At 34.6% G+C, this 17880-nt stretch overlaps 1 protein-coding gene across 11 annotated transcripts in view; it reads left to right on the top strand.

Annotated features, from left to right (window-relative positions):
* KIAA0825 (KIAA0825 ortholog) overlaps positions 1-17880 on the top strand; it is a 252235-nt gene that overhangs the window by 101545 nt on the left and 132810 nt on the right. For all 11 annotated transcript variants that reach the window (XM_072860780.1, XM_072860782.1, XM_072860772.1 and 8 more), the window contains 2 exons: positions 4645-4755; positions 9957-10096. In XM_072860780.1, the coding sequence (XP_072716881.1) occupies positions 4645-4755; positions 9957-10096 (251 nt within the window). The remainder of the gene's footprint in view (positions 1-4644; positions 4756-9956; positions 10097-17880) is intronic.

Raw genomic sequence — 17880 nt, 5'->3', positions numbered from 1 at the left:
CTTTAGACTGCTCAGGAAAGTTTTGTGTAATCATAAAAGCAGTGATGACAGAACATTGTTTTTGAGGAGTTGTCTAATAATAGGACTGGCTCATTTCCAACTTACTAGAGATGTTGTATTAACTATTGCTTCCAGGGAATTAAAATTGTTCAAGATTCTTTATTATGTTGTTGAAATGCAACAAAATAGTAGGGGTGCTGAAAAATGAATAATATCCTTAACTTCAAATAAAGTTATTCTGGCTATGCTTTCTCCTTCCTAATTTTGTGATCAAATGTTCTGCATTATGCCAGCACTTAGAGTTTCTTTTCTGTATGACAAGGCTACTTAGACCCGGTCTAAATTCACCTGTGAATCTTGGGTCATCAGTTTTTAATACTCACTCATTTTTCATGCTTCATTTTCCTCCACCTTTCTCTGGCCTTCCTGAAGTAACTTTAGCATAATAGAAGTGTTGGTTGGAAAGGACTGCTGGAGGTCATCTAGTCCAACCTCCTGCTTAAAGCAGGACCATCACCAAGAGTAGTGAGACATGACTGTGTTAGCTGACCCATGTAAACCTCCAGGAACCAAGATTTTGCAGCCTCTCTGGGAAAGCTGTTCCATGGCTGCACTGCCTTAGTGCAAAGTATTGCCTAGCACCTAGTGTGAGCCTTCAAAGCTGCTGGCTATGGCTTGCTGCATCACACCTGTTCCCAGTGAGAAAAGTTTGTCAATGTTGTCTTTTTAATTACTCTTTGGGTAGTTGTAGGCTGCCATTAGATGACTTGACCTGTTAGCCACCTCTTCACCAGAGTAAAGCAGCTCAGATCCCTCAACCGCTTGTCATAGATGATGCAGTCTAGTCCTTTCCAGTTTTCTCACATCCTCCTTGAGCTGTAGGCCCAACACCTGGAAAAATATTCTAGGTAAGGCTTAACTGTTGCCAAGTAGATGAAGTGAATCACTATCTTCAGTTTGCTTGCCATGTTCCTCCTAGTGCAGCCCAGTGTGTGGTTTGTATTGTTTCTACTGAGAATACACTGTTGCCTCCTATTCAACACCCTTCTGGCCATAAACCCCAGTCTTGGGGTTGGGTAGGGTTGGTACTCAGTCAGTCAGTTCCCAGCCTAGGTTATTATAATTCTGTTGCTGGAGCAAAAAGTTGCACTTTACCTCAGTGAAATTTGTGAGTTTCTGTTGGCCCAGTCATCCATGACTTGGCACTCTACTGTTTGTTGTGTCAACTATTGTGCCCGCTTCCCCCACTTTAGTGTCACCTGCAAATGTCCTAAATGTGTGTTCTGTCTGTCCGCTTTTGTCCAGGTTGTTGAGGAAGCTGTTCAACAACAGCAGTCTCCAGAATGTGCTCCCCAAAACTACCAGGTGTTGCTATTTTCTTGCTGCTGACCCAAACCTCTGAAAAAAGAGGATTTTCATCCCTCAGAATTTCCAGCCATCACAGTCTTACTTACTGACAAGGTTGTTGTCAATTACTCAGTTCAAGTAGCTGAGTTTTGTGCAGTGGATCTAACAGTTTCGATGCTCCTTGTGGATTTTGTAGGGGAATCCGATGCTGTTCTTCATTCATTATTTTTTACAGAATGAAATTATCCAGGAGAAGCAGGCTGGCAATGTGCAGTACAACAGACCCATTTCTGACTTCAGAGTAGAGACTGTCTTCTACACCAGGCTGAGAGTTGCTCAAGTTGGAGCAGATCTATTCTTGTACTTTTTTCTATATTCTTTAGTCTTTTGTACCGACTAGGAGATGACAATCTTTCTGATAGGGAAGATCATAAAGAGTAACGTGGATGCACCTTTTTATGATTTCCTACTATGAATTATTATATCTTACTTTCTCAACAAGAAATCAGGTGAATGACTGGAATGCTGAGAGAAGAATTTGGAGATTCTATTGGTAAAATTGCTGTCTATTGGGTAAAAATATCTGTCATTCAATTTTAAAAATGGAAAATGTTTTGCTTAATATATGAGTTATAATTCATGAAGTTGCTTTTTAGTCATGTTTATTCCTTATAGGGAGCTAAATCCTTTGAAGTCTACACGGAAATACCATTAGGATGCATCTTGTTGGCATCTCATTTTTTTCACACCTGCACTGAGGCTTACAAGATCAATTCTCACCTTGTCATACTCTACTGAAGAATAAAACTACTGTAACTTGGAATCTTGCTGTGGTATTAAATACTTTCACAGATGCTGTCCACTGCTTTGAGACTATAGGCAGCTGCTTTAACATAACTTGTAGTCAAAACAAATTTCGTACTAGCTATTATTATACTTCTGTCAGAAGAGTAGTTGAACTAAACTGTCTGGCACAGAGTTGGGTTTTCCTGGCAAGAATTACATAGCCAGCAGTGGACACTGAGAAATGCTGGCACCAGAGTTGTTGTATTATCATTAGACACTTGATTTTTTACAGTATTTTAAGTTATTCTAATATTTAAATGATCTTTAAAGCCCTCAGATTATCTCCATCTCAGTTTAGAAATTTGTGTAGAGGTTTTGTTATGAGCCTCAGAGTCCAAAAGTCTGCCCTGTGCTTGTCCTTAGGAGACAGCTAAGAAACCATACTTAACAAGCTGCTTTAGCTCAGAAGTATCTCAAACAGTTCAAACACTATCAGTAGACTAGATGTGGTCTTTTTTTATTAGATTACTACCCAAACTGTATCTATCTTGCTTTCTTGTAGGAAGCTGGCTCTATGCTTTGCTATATTAAGAAAAATATTTCAGAGGATGAGAGACAATAAGATATTTTTTTCTTTAATTGTTTCACAATGTTGAAATTACTGTATTTAAAATAGTTATTTTCTAGTTTAAGTTCTCCCCTTATCTATATTACAATCTCAGCTTTATTTTTAATCTTCAGGTCTTCATGAATTCACAAAGAGCACAAATTCACTATGTGCTAATCCTTCTGCTCAGATATTGCTTACTTAAGATAATTTTGAAGTAAATTCTTCCTACTAATTTTGTTTGATTAGTAAAATGAATTTCCAAATAAATCACCCTATCTTTTGGAGAGGTTCAGAATCTATACACCTGTCTTTCTTGTTGAACAAGTGTAATTCTCTCTCTTCTTTCATCTGGGGTCTTAGAGGCAGACAGTTACCTTATAGACATGTAGCTACACTTCTAAATTACTTATATGCAGCTGTGAAAAAGAGTTTAAAAGTAATTTTAAATAATTAAATGACAAAACAAAAATACTATTAATGCTGTTGTGACAAAGGACCCTATAAGAAAGAGGAGATTTTACCTTTTAGGTTAGGAGTTCCTGAAGGCTGTATTCCAGTGGGTTTCCATTCAGTCTCCCGTTTTAAGTGTTTAGATCCACTCTTACCATTTCCATGTCATGGCAGTGGCTTTTTTTATGTCTTGTAAAAGGATTCTCTTGTCCTGAGAAAGTCCTCATGTCTTTTCCTGAGGTATTTTTCAATATCCTTCTACTCTTACTGTAACAGAAAGAGTACTGACTCTAAAGTGGGAATGACACTGAATCACTCCAGAAGGTAAAGCAAATATACCATAAATGAGTTCTGTAGAAGTGGCATTATTAAAGGTAGTTACCTTGATTATATAACTTAGAAAATCCCAGCCATGATACATAAAGAAACAAGCTTCAGAGAAAGAAAGTTATTAAGATTAAAAACTCACAGCCAAGTAAGTTGAAAAGTAAGGTGCAAAAGAAGTGATAATTCATTATGGTTAATGGAGGATGGATGTAACAGACTATATCCTCTCTGCTGGAATAGTATTCAGTGTAAATGAGAGTAAAAAGGGAAGATGCCAAGGGGCATCCATTCCTGTCACTCATTATTGCATCCTAGTGGTTGCTACAGAATTGTATAAATACTAATACATTTATTATTATTTATTATTCAATAATAATTAAAGGCAAATATTAAATTCTATAATCCTGTTCTTATATAAATTTATAATCGTGTAATATCATTAATTAATAAAATATTTAATTTTTAATATCAGTGGATTGGACACATCTGAGTTTTGCCTCACGTCCTTTGGGTAAGAAAAGTAATGCAGAAGTGACATAAAACTAGCTTATCTAATTCTTCACCAGTCGTTGTGTTTGAAAGCAGCATTTTTTTCAAGCAGTATTGTATTTCTCACAAGCTAGTGAAGGTCCAAAGCTTCTGGTTCAAATTTTTGTCCAGTTTAATCCAAAGTCTATATGTACTTGCACGTTATTCAAAAGAGAACCGTTATAATTTCAAAAGCTATTTTACTTATGATTATGGTAAAAATATTGATAAAATGATGCATGTATTATGCAAAAAGAAAAGAGCTATAGAAATAAGTGACTGAAGAGCAATTTGCTTATTCAATGCATTTTCAAACATAGTTTGAAAACATGCTATATAGGAGTAAAAATATGAAGAAAACTGCTTTAACAGTACTAACAGTCCTAGATACCAAGCTTCAAAGAGTGAAAGTAAATAAGATATAGAATGACATTTTTAACAGTACATAAATAAATTTGCAATTATGTGTATGCTTACATATGTTAGTACTATTTATCTTAAGGGATTTTCTGACTTCTATTTATGTATATGTATTACTAGTGTTCTGAAGGGATTTTCAGTCTTCCCTGTAATTCAGAAGTATTTGGTTTTTTCAGGACATTTCTGAACAATTCTGATGAACATCTTCCTCAAGATTTTTCAAAAGTCTTTTATCATCCATTACACTGGTTATTTTGCATACCATCATCCTGTTCTTCCTTACTGAAGTGAGTATCAAAAGTTGATTGTTGTAAAAGAATCACCAGATAGTTAACATTAATCAAATACTGTTACAACATTTTGAAAAGAGTATATCTGAATAAATGTCTAATTAATATTCTGATTAAAAAAACCATAGAAACATTTTTTTAAATTCATTGCAGATTTCCCTAATCTTTAAACTTTAAGAGTCTGTGAAAAAGGTCACGCTGAAAGCTATGCACTGTGTAGCTTTTTGCTAGTATATTCATTATGTTTGATATTTGAATTATCTGTAAGGTTTTCTTGCTGTAATTAAAGAGTATATAGCTCTTGACAATAATGTAGTTCAGCACAGTTGCTGTTTTGAAAGACTTATAATTAAAGAGGAGATAAAGCATGTATGCCTCTGTTTATGATTGCTGGTTAAAAAAAAGGTTTGATATATAAATAACTCATTGAAAAATATGCTGCTTGATCGTAGTTGATTTTTTGGGAGATTACTGCATGATTAGAGGCAAAAGCTTAATTTCTTTTTCTGTGTCACTGCATATAATGACAAGTTACATATGAGACATATGCAACCAGCTGTGCTGTCATTCCCTTTCTAATTTTGAACCTGAAGCACTCCCATACCAGTGTAGATCCTCTCCTAACCCCTTCACCTCCTCCTCCACTTCAAAAGTTATTTCCTGAGAGATTTTCACTCTCCATTCTCATGAAAAGCCGCTTTTGTGAGTTGTTATTGTGATTTCTGAAAAAGTATTTTTATATTTTAGAGGAATATGTTATCATATGAGTGGTGACCTCTGGTGACCTATCGAAGACCAATGTGCTGGGGATTTATTACCTCTTACCTTGTACACACGGTATCTTGTAGTTTGTACATCACAGTATCTTCCCGATGATTTTGCCTCATACTACACAAAACACGCTGATTTCTCTCCATACCCTTCATTCATAACTACATGTCAGCAGTGCTGTTATCTCCTTCCCTGGTGCCTCTGATACCTGCTGAACCAGAGGCAATAGATGATGTGGCTGAGTCAAAGTTGTGTGGTTGGCTAACCAAAACGCGAGAGTGAATAACCGTTGAATTCAGAATGTGTCCTTTTCCCTGCTTGAAATAGTAATTTAAGTTTTTTCTAAAGCTTGAATGATCATGTGTTTTTACCTCTCCATTGAGCTTCAAGGAAATTTGTCAGTGGCTTTATAGGTTATGCATGGGTGGAGAGAAAGGAGAGGAGAAGGGGGGGTATAGGAGAGGGAATGACTGCATGATCATTTAAAAACGCATCTACTCTAGTTCTGGGAAAATTTATGCTTCATTAAGGACTCATTGTAGAAAAGACAATAAGTTTTTCCATGCCCTAATCTGAGGCCAGTACTCAAAATTTAAATTATACTGTGAATTATGAGTTTTGGAAGATGACTTCACAAGTGAGTACCCTCTGCTGCTTAAAAGTATGTAAAGGAAATGCTGAAAGGAAATGTTTCAGTCTGACGTAATTCTCTTTTTTGAGGTGGAATTAGGATTTTACAGATGCTATTTAGGACAGATTTGTCTTGAATAAATAGCAGAAAACTATTCCAGAGCTATCCAGCATTTACATATTTTCCCTGGATGAAAGGGGAGAAAATATACATCTTCTTGACCACCAAATGGGAAAATGAGGAGTCCAAAAGAAAGCACATCTCTCAGAAGATATGGTTGGTGTACCTGTGTGAGGACAGTCCATATATTTAAAGCCATGTGTACTGTTCTGGTGATAATGAGTGAACAGTGCTGCCAAAAAAATTTAATGTCTTCTTTTAACAACACACCTTTCAGCTGCTCAGAAAAAACAGTGAAACACCCTGTATGTAATGAAGTAATTTGAGGGACATATTCTGAGGTGTTCTAATTTTGTTACTGGTTTTACACTGTATATTTATGTCATGGAAGCTTTTCTTTCTTGAAATATTACATTTAGACTATTAACGAGACACATTATTTTTAAGTATCGCAGAAAACTATTTTTTAGAGCATCCTAATTCTTTCTGGGTTGTTTTATGTTTTTACTTGTTACATCTAATAAAAACATATATTTGCTGTCCATAACAAAATTGGAAGCACAGGCCATTGTACACCTCTCAGCTGTGGCCACCTCATTTTTAACTGAAGACTCTAATCTGGCATAAATGTACCTATTAAGTATTTGCTCTTCCTGAGCTTGATATTTCAAGATAAAGTTTTGCTAGTTCCTGAAATGATTTTATTTACAATGTCAGTATTTAACCAGATTAACTACATTATTTTTCATGCCTAAAAATGGCTACAGTCTGTTTTCTTTTATCTATTTGACTTCAACATCTTTGTCAATGTTGTTAACATGAATTAGCATTAATGTTTATTTGCCTTATAAAATCTTGAACTTATCATTTGAGGTTTTCTTTTTTTCTATCTTGGATACTAACCAAAATAACATAGTTAGCTATCAAACTAAATAATTACTGATGATTTATATTACAGTTCCTTTAGTGGTAATTGTGATTCATTCTTTGCTTCATTTGGGGTTTATAATCATACCATTTGCAAATCAGAGTTCTGGTTTTTTTTCTTTTACTGTACAAAACTGAACATTTATATGTGTGATATTTATATGTACTTCACCTTTTGTCACTTTTTATGAGGCTAGTCTTATTTTCACTAGTACTGAGCTACGAGGATGGGAGAACATATGCCTCTCCATATGCACATTACAAAACTTCTCAGTGCATTTATTGGTGCTAGCTTCATGGCTGTAGGGAATGTCTGCTATATTTTATTTTTCCTCCAAGTGAGTCACACCATTGTACATTTCAATTTGCAAGAGGCTTAAAGAGCCAAGAACTGGTGTATATTACAACATGATAACTTCCCATCTGGTCAATGACAGACAAGTTTTATTTCAACTCAAATATTCTAAAAATGGCATTTATTTTTGAAGTAATTTAAAGTATTATCCTTCATAAATCTAATTGACCAAACTTGTCCCTTTTCTTACAGTTTGAAGGCAATGAGTGACCTTATTAGATATGATAACGTGGCATTCAAGGCAGAACCAAAATGAAACTGGCCCACATATTTTAATTGAATTACTGAAGTGTTGAATTTGCTCTCAGACACAGCACTAATTCTAGTGTGAATATAGTAATTGTTTTAATTTAAACTTTAATTACTAACTACTAATTAGTTCTTAACATGTGTTAGACTTTATATATATATAACTAATCTTGAATATACAGAAATTAAGATAATACTATTAAGAATGCAAAGCCCTAATGTTGGAAGTTTGAATGCAATATGTGTTTTAAATATGGAAAAGTTATTTTGGCTGCAAGTTCTGTCAAGATTTAAAGGTATATATGTATATATTTTTGACAAATATTATTAGAATCCAGATGTGCTTATATGCAAAAATCTAATTGTTGAGCCAGTGCTACATTATCAACAATTATATATAACATACCAGATGAAAATCACAAAAGCTGTACATAAGTTTTCATGGCATGTACATTGCTTATCAACTCATAGGTATTTGCTTTACTGTTAAAATCCCAAGGGCTGAGGTGTATAAAATCCTCCTTTACTAAAATGACTTCTACAGTATTAACTGTGAAGTTTTGACATAATAGTGTGATGTAAAGGTTCTGCTGGGAAATGAGGTTATGGAAGCTTGGTTTCCTTAGGTTACTTCAAGGTTGCCCTGCAAGATATGTGGCATACTGCTTTTCTGGTAATGGAAACATACATACATGTGAGGGACCATACTAGAGGAGTATATCAGCCGGCATTTTCATTTCCCAGCATTGTAGGTTAGTATTAGGTATATTGTCTATATAGGAACCTTGACTGAAGAGCAAAGTTTTTGTGCAGTCATCTCTGGTTTTTTTCATGCGTGCATACAGGCAGAGTTGAGTGGTGACACACTTGGCTGAGTCAGATGGTCGTAGAAGTGTGCAACGTAACAGAGAAGTTCCCCTCTGTTAGAACAGCCACATGAACCCATTTTAATTCTGTCCCAATAATTGTGTCCCAATAGATAGCACATAAAGTACATGTGCAGAGGCATATAAATCCGTCTCTAGTCTGACGGGAAAATGTAGCTGCTGATGAAGAAGGCTTTAACTGATGCTGAAGGTGGTGTGTGTGTACTGGCAGATAATGTTTATAGTTAACGTGTCAGTACATATGTAGTTTTTACACTGGTGCATGTAAAATTTATGTGCATAAAAGTTTACATATGTGCTGCATAAACTTTCAATGTTAGCAACTATTGTTGTATAAACTTGTAGCCAAAATGAATAAATACAATGGCTAAACATCAGTTGAAATCTAATTTTAAAACCTTCAAAATAATGAAAAATAAAGCTTTCAAGGAAAAAAATTACCCATAACCCAATTTTGAAAACTTCTTTTTAAAAATGTTTCAAGAAAATGAAAATAGTAAATGGGTCATAAACAACTTGCAGGACAAAATTATTTATTTTTGTTTTAAATTTAATTGCTCAAATGTGAGTTCAACGGTTAGTGTTGGGTCATTGGCTGAGTTCAGAGGAAGCCCTGGAATATTTTTGTTTGGAAACCTAAACTTTTGCAGAACATGGAAACCGCAAACAGAAAACAAAGTACAGTGTCCTTAAAAGCTAATGAATTTGTACTACCCTTTCTCAGTTTTCCCTGCTGGCAAAGCAGTTATCCAACCAGTCTAATATTTCAGGTGGATTTTTCAGGAATATAAGAATTGGTCAACCTAATGTGGAATCTTGCAGCCCCTTTGAGCATTCTCTTTGTTTTTTAATTAAGAGCTTCAGATACTTCATCAAGGACACTTCAGAGCTCTTACTAAACAATTAATGTAATAGTGAACTAAAGAATAAAAGCCTTAAATTTATTCAAGCACCAAAAAAAATCCTTTTTGCCTGGTAGAACAAGACAAACATGGTTCCATGAAAGAGATAAATGAGGTTGCTTTGTATCAGTTATAACTTTGGCAGACTACCAAATGTTAATTTGCTTTTAGCTAGTTGAGATTAAATGTAATTCCTTCCCTGAGCTGCCTTAAAGTAAGCAAGCATGAAAGCGTTTTCAGAGTAATCTGGGAGGAATTGACATTTAAGGGAGTTAGCATTACATCTGCACTTTAAGGATATTAATTTCATAGATAAATTAACTACAGTATTTTGTCTTTATCTTACATTTTGAAAGGACTCCATCAGCCACAGAAATGGCAGCCCAGGGTCAGCTGAAACTGCTCTTATCCCAGCCGTACTGTAATTGGAACTTGCTTTTGGAAACATTGCTACATCATGACTGTCTCTTAGTGAAAATTTTACTGAGGAGTTCAAGTAAGTATACTGTCAATCCTTATAAGAATATCAGTGAGAAACACAAGTTCATTTTTAACTACTGAAATACTGAAGGAAGGCTGTCAACCATTTTTTGGGGGTATCAGTAGCCATTCAGTTATCAGTGGGACACTTCTTGAATGGACAAAAAGAAAGAAAAAATCATCACTTTTTAAATGAGAATGTTTTGCAGTCAATCTGAGTATTCACAGTTTCAAAACAGACTACAATTTGATAAAATACACTGCTATTTTAAATGCAAAGGAATCAAAATTAATTTAAACTTAACAGAGCTTTGATACCACAACTGCTTTACACAGATTTTTAAAAGTGTGGATTAGTAGTCTGAAAGATGAAAATTGTGTTTAACAGTGAAAAGCTTCTTAGCTTAGCTTCTTAGTTTTGTTTAAGTTATTATATGTTTGTCACTGTAGGCATTCTAGAAGTACATTTATATGCTTCCTCATGTTAATACTCTCATTAATGCCGTTATGAAAGTAGAACAAATAAAACAATGGTTCTACAAGGTTTTATTTTCATTCTGCTAATATTGTGTTTGAAGCAACAAACTTCATCACATCTTTCCTTTTAATAGCTTTTGGATCAAATGATCAGATTGTTGAAAAGCTAATGGTATAATCACCTGTTTGACATGATTTTGCAGTAATAGTGACTGAGAGCCTCAGTTTCTGAGGCTTTTTTTCATCTTTTTTTAGCAAAATAATTCTCCCTGCTTATCAAAAAAACTATTAGACCCACATAATATTAGGTATAACATAATTTAGTTCTGTCATTTTAAGGTGGTCTAACATTTGCCAGGGGTACAACATTGCTTCCACTTCTGTCATGCATCTTATTGAGAGCTGCAGTGCATCCACTTGCCTATTCAAATACCTGTCCTCTTTTACAAAGACTGACAAATTTTTGATCAGGATCATATTCTTACCCTAGTGTTATCCAATATTGAATTTTACTAGCTGCTGAAATTATTTTATTATGTATTAAGTGACAGAATGTATTAATCTATTGACTGACCAACCTCTTGAGCTTCAGGGAAATATATGCTACTTTGAATTAGAAAATGTCCTATTTACACAGACTTTATTAATGTAATTACAGTATTGGTATGAATAAACTTTCAGTTTAGATAAAGTTGAAACCTGCAATGATCCATATCTTCTAAATTATTTTCAATAGGGTTAATTATCTAATGATAAAATTATTGTATTCTTTATTCCTTCTCCTATACAGCAGCTTTCTGATGCTATATAAGCTAAAGTTTTTTTATTATGTGAGCTGTTACGTACTGGTACAAGGAAAGTTGGACTAATAAGCTGTACCTTAGTACGAGCAGTGACAATTTTGGATTCTTCTGTTAAGTAGGATAAAGGGCTTACAGAATTATGTACTCATCAACAGTAAAATTTTGCAATGTGTAATATTGTGCATGAAAACAGATAAAAAGCTAAGTATACCATAGTTTCTGAGGGATTCGCCCTAGTGATAACAAAACTCCTTGGTATTTAACTAGATTATAAGAATTTTTGGAATAGGAAAAGCATTCTCACATTTGCTTTATTTTACACTCAGTCTTTCCTTTTTCCTTTAAAAACCAGGCCAGAAGGCAAAAATTCTGTATAAAGAGTGCTTATATGTAGATGTTTTTAGGTAACTATAACATTTTTTTGTATTTTAGCAATACTTTGGGATACTTACAGTAGGCATCACACAAACACATTTAATTGCACTCCCATTGTTCTCATATGGTTGTACCATGGTGAGGGTCGGAAATAATGTATATTCCGCATTATAGTAGGCAGTACTGTTGGGATTGGCAAGGTGGTCTCAGTAGAAGGAGTATTTTGGGGGAATGCATGTATGCACGATTTAGTGTTGCTAAATATTATAAGAAGGTTATCATATTTGTTGAAGCTATTGAAACTCCAGGTATGTAACTATAAGGCATCTGGACAGGGAGGTGACAAGATTTGGACTTTAGTCATTTTTTGTGCAATATGATATGTGAAATTAACATAAAAATTAAAATGCTCCTCAAATATGAAGTTATCACATCAAAAATACTAAAGGCAATAAATCAGGATACCCTAAACTGAACCACTTATTTGTCTCCAGTGAGTATGGCCACTGGGTAAAAGGCACCTTTGAAAAAATAGTTGAAAAATTGGATATTGGTGCATATTGGACCTCTATAACTTAAACTACAAGTCTAAATAACCTAGGTGTATTAAATTAAAGTTAATTCTAGTGAAATATAATCCCAGAGTTGTCTTCTGTAGGTCCAACATTCAGAAAATTTATTCTAAGACATGTTCTTGAGTGAGTGAAGGGTCTAGGGCCTTTGCTGTGCCTTTGGAGAGAGAAAAAATGAACTGGTACTGTGTTAATTTTCTGACAAAACAAACTGTTTTGCAGTTTTATTGGTGGAAATTTTTACCAGAATTGCTCTATCACCCATGCATATGAAACAGAAATGGATTATTTTGACAAGGAACAAATAATAGATGAATAAAGAAAGTGGTGCTTGCATAATACAAGTTATTGAATCCAGCAGATGCTGATATGAAAACAGGAAGGGTGAAAGTGAACCCTGAGAATTTCTGCTAGACTTGCTCTAAATTCACAGCATGCCAGCAGAACAGTCTGTGACTTCTTGTTTGAGAGTCTTTATTTCCAGGAACCAGGAGTTATTCTTTGCATAATAAAGCAAAAAGCAATAGCTTTATTGAATTACACTGGCCTAACACAGGATTAATACCAAAGGGAACCTCGCCAGTCAACAGACACCTCACCATTTACCAATAGCAGATAAGAAAGAGGTCACTTGGAAATCGTCAGCAAGGTACATCCAAGGCCTTCAATCAGTCCTTGGGCCTCATACATACTTTTGTTTAAGAAGAAGAGAAGGTATCACCAAGTTAATGATGTACAATAGAAAAAAGCAATTTATTCCTTTTAAAAAAAATCTTATTCATTACAATGAATACATGAGACTCTACTTGTTACAGAGATTTAATTTCATTTTCTACACACAAGTTTAAAGTGAATACTGGTGTGTGGAGATAAACTGGAAGAAAACTGCTTTCACAGCAGGACAAGGCCACTGGCAGTTTCACCTAATGTTTTTGGCTTGCACAATGCATATTTGAGAGACTAATGGAAAAGGGTATTGTGTAGCCTGTACAGTTAAACCTAGATGATATCCTGGTCCCCACTAAAACTTTGAAATAAGAACTGATACTAACATTTGCAAATATTCTGTGATAAGTTTAAGCCTGCAAATCTGAAATTGGACCCCAAGAAATGTGAGTTGCTTCAAAAAGAGATAACTTAGCTTGCACACATAAGCAGGGTGGGGAAGGGAGGATTTCCACTGAGAAAATAAAACGTGTGGTGCAGTATCAGCCAACTCCCTAGTATAGAATAGATATGAAGAGTTTTATAAGACTGTGCTTTTATAAACCAATTTCTGGCAAGAGAAATTACTTGAAAATATGTCTGTAGAATGGAAAGATTTTTTTTTCCCCACTCTAATTCTTCAGCCCTTGTGAAGCAGCTCTTTAACTGCCACAATGTATAAGGTGGCATTTTAAGGTAAATTTTAAGCACTAATTAAATTTTAATTACATTTAATTAAATTAATTAAATTTGGGGCTTTTAAAGGTAAATAGCACTGATTTTTTGTAAGTTACCCTAAAAAAACCATGAAAGGCTGTAACTTTACCAACTGATCTCACTTAGGAATCATACTGAACTTTTAGTGACAGTAGTGAGTTATTACAAAAGAAAATGTACATTCCTTAAATAAATTACTATCTCCATTAAAATCCTGGCATTGACTAAATTTGTATAACAATTTAAAACTTTTATTTCTAGTACTTGAAGGTCATTATTTTTCTACTTCCTTGTAATAACTCCTTGGATTTAATAATCCTGAGATACAGTCTACCAGGCAACTGGAAAAACTAGCAACTGTGCTAGTCCCATAGTTCAACCACACACAGTTTTGGGGAAATATAGTCTTGCAGGTTTTTTGACAAAACTTCGGTGTTAATCTGCAACACTGTCCTCATTAGCAGAGCACAAGTAAATCTCTTAGAGGAATTTATATGCTTGTGCAGACATAGCACTTTCCTCCAGATATTTGTGGATCATCCAGGATGAGGCTTGTGGGTTCAGACTCCAGAACACCTGAAAGTTATCTTAGTTTCTTCACAATAGAAGCTGTTTTGTGGTAGCCTAACAACAAAAGATTAGAAAACTATTTTAAAAGTGGCATCTCCTCAAAATATCCATCTGACCAGTAAACATATTGGATACTGTACCCGCATAACCAATATGGTAAAACAGTAGAAGGGTTTACCGGTGTGATGTACTTCTACCTGGAAGGTCAATAGAAAAGGGACCTAATCAGATATCCTGTTCCTTTTGATGACTTTACAGTGATAAGCTAAAGACAACAGTAAACAGATTTTATGGAGTTGCTGAAATATTGAATAGGAATTTCCATTTGGACTGTAATAGAGCCCTGCTGAGAATCACATACCTTCTCTTGACAAAGTGTGAAGATAGTCTCTGTGATATATCTGTGATGGTCTCTGTGATGGTGATATATGGTCATATGGATAGCTTTTCAAAGACCTAGTCATTTCTGGTAGGAACTTCTTGCTACAGTAGAGTTCTAGACTGAATAAATTTTAAGAGGGTAACCTGTTCAGTATCAATCCCAATACATGGAGTAATACAAAGGAGGTAATTTGGCCATAGAACTAAATTCAATATTGCCTCATCAAATTTTGGCTATCAGAATGCCACAATTTCAGCATACTATCCCAAAAAATCAGTGCTGGAGATATTCCAATAGTAGTGATTTCTTCTATTTGACACGGGTAAGATAGATTTCACAGAATCCATTAACCCCAAGATTCATTCATGGAAGCTTCTCAGATAGTTGAAAATAAAATGTTTAGGGAGAAAAAATTCTAAAGGGAGTTTAACGAGGGTAAAATCCTATGGGATTGGTGACATATAAATATATAGGCAGAGAAGTAGTTTGCTGATATGTTAATAATTTATGAGCAGATGATACAAAGTTTGTTAAAGACTTTTTGTCTTGTGTTCAGCTTTTTAGTTGTCACAAATTTAGGATTCATTGGATTCACAGGTAGCAGCTAATACAGGGGATATTATTATTTGGAATTTACTACATTGAAATGGATAGGGTTAAGATCTGCATTTCATTCAGCATAGAAGTAATATGATCTAAAATTTCTTTTTGGAATTAAAAACTAAAATAATAGACTTTCTGCCAAAATGAAGTAATATTCAAAGTTACAATAGATTCTAGCTGTCAAGACTGACTGGAGAATGATTGCATTGGAGAGGAGCAACTCTATGAGAGACAAGTAAAATGATCTACCAGAACAGATACAGAAAAGGAATAGAAAAAAAAGCAGTCACAGAAGAAGCACTGAGAATATAGTGCAAATAAGCAAGTAGTGCAGAGTGACTGCTGAAAGATTTGGTTCTATAAACAAATAAAATACATCCTTTTTGCATTCTTTATATCCTCATCAGCTACTGTGATTTAAACGATAAAGAAAGCAGAAGCTTTATGCTCTTTGCAAATAAGAGAACCGTATCAGAAATAACTTGCTCCATCTTCAGTTTCTCTTCTGAAATGAAACAGCATGTATAAATTTGAATTTTGACTACCTCTTTTGGTCAAAAAAGACAGCATAACTGCTTATAGCTTGTCTGTCTTGTAAGGATTCACTAGGGAAGGAGAAGTCTAGAGTCAATAACAGAAGATTTTCTAAATTCAGTTAAGATTCATTTCATGGCTAAACCAGTAGCAGATAAGAGCTGGATGAGTGTGATAATGTCAGCAAGTTACTGGGAGGTATTTCTATCAGTAAGAAAGAAATATGGATAAATTACGCTTGTAAGTCTGCCTCTCTGAAGATATGTTTTTAAAATACATGGTACTATCCCAAGAGGTTAAGCGCATTATTTTGTCATAGGAAGAATGATTCATTGTGACTGGTTAGGGTATAGCTGTTATTCACTAGATACATAATTTTCTTATAAAGATATTTATTAATAATATTAATATTTTAATATATTTTTGCATCCTCTGTGCATATGGAACATTATGCTATATGGAAATAACAAATAGCAGATTTTCTTTAACAGGTACCTAAGATAAGTATACAGCCATATTTATGTATGGATGTAAGTCCTGCTAAAATGAAAAAGAAGCATCTCCTTTGAGCTACCTATAGGAGCTTTAGATTCCCTTCACAGATTAGCTTTTGATATACAAATGCAGTCAGCGGAAAAAAGAGAAATATATAGAGGGAAGCATCAGTGGGCAATAAGTATGATGCCTATCATATAAATACTGTTCTTACATGATGATTAACAAGAAGGCTGCATTGGAGTTCAAACTAAGATGAATATTTAATGTTATGACAGGTGAGCTAATAAACGTTAAAGAAAAATTCTAAGGCAAGAGAAATCTACATATCTTTCTGTAGACTCCTAATTCATAATATTTAACCAGCTATACTGATCAACTAGCTAAACCTTTCAACTAAATGACATTATCCTTTAAGGTCCCTTCCAACCCAAACTATTCTATGATTCTCTGATCCATGCCAGTTTATCAGTCAGAAAATTCATTTCAACCCGAGCTTTGAAGGGCCAGATATTCTTACAAAAACGGCAGCATTTACTTCAGGGTAAAACAAGAAAACGCTGATGAAAGCTTACATATCTTGTTATGTTTAGCCTCAGAATGGTTTCCCAGTGGGTTCCTGAAGATCTTTGCTTAAAAGCACAAGACTTGTATTGCACACTAGTTATAGGAAGATATATATGTAACCCCCTACAGAATTCTTTTATATTTCTTTCCATTTATCTAAATTTATTGGTAGCACTAAGTTGATTAGAAAAGTTATTACTAAGTTGTGACTCAAACTTTCCATGTGGCACGATCATACAGCAAATTTAGGCTTAATTTCCAGTCGTAAGCCCCTTTAAACAAAGCAATTTCCCATCATGTTCTGCAAAGACAGTTTACATAGTATTTAAAATCTTAGCAAACACTCCTCCCTAGAATTCGGTTAAATTAAATGAAAAAAAAAATACTTCTAGTAATATAATCAAAGTTCAATTCAAATTTTTGTCTCACAATTTGAATACCTCTGGGTTTTCCTTTTTGAACTGCTTTTTCTGCTTTCTTGGTTCTTTCTTTGTCATATCCATATTAGACAACATATCACTGGTTTGAGTGAATTAGTGGAATCCATTTGATTCTTCACTCAGAAGCATCTGGCATTGGAAGGTGTCTTAGCAAAATATGCCAGCTCACTCAACTCGTAGGAAGAAAAGCTGACTAAAAAAAATCTTATTGCTGATCTGTCTCCTGCCTTGGGACAAAAAACCACAGCTTGTTGGTTCTGAAATCACTGGTCTTGTTTTTCAGCTTTCCACATCCTATGGGCTGTTTCTATGAAGGCTGCATGCTACCCAGACTGAATGGTTTACAATAATGTGTGAATTAGATTGTAGGAATTCAGAGGAGAGTAAAATGAGATTTTTGAATTTTACAGCATTCTCAAGTCATTCAGAGCTGGGTGGAAAGCAGCAATTTTCAACTGTGGTAGATTTTGAAGGCTGTTTGAACCACTAGAAAAACACAGCCTAGAAATTTAGTCTCTCCCATCTTTCTCCTGGACAGGTTGCTACAGTTAAGGGCAGCC

This window comes from Ciconia boyciana, chromosome 4 (genome assembly GCF_034638445.1).
Source record: "Ciconia boyciana chromosome 4, ASM3463844v1, whole genome shotgun sequence".
Classification (NCBI taxonomy): Eukaryota; Metazoa; Chordata; class Aves; order Ciconiiformes; family Ciconiidae; genus Ciconia; species Ciconia boyciana.
Note: the sequence above shows the minus strand (reverse complement) of the source record. Positions and strands in the feature narration are given on the sequence as shown.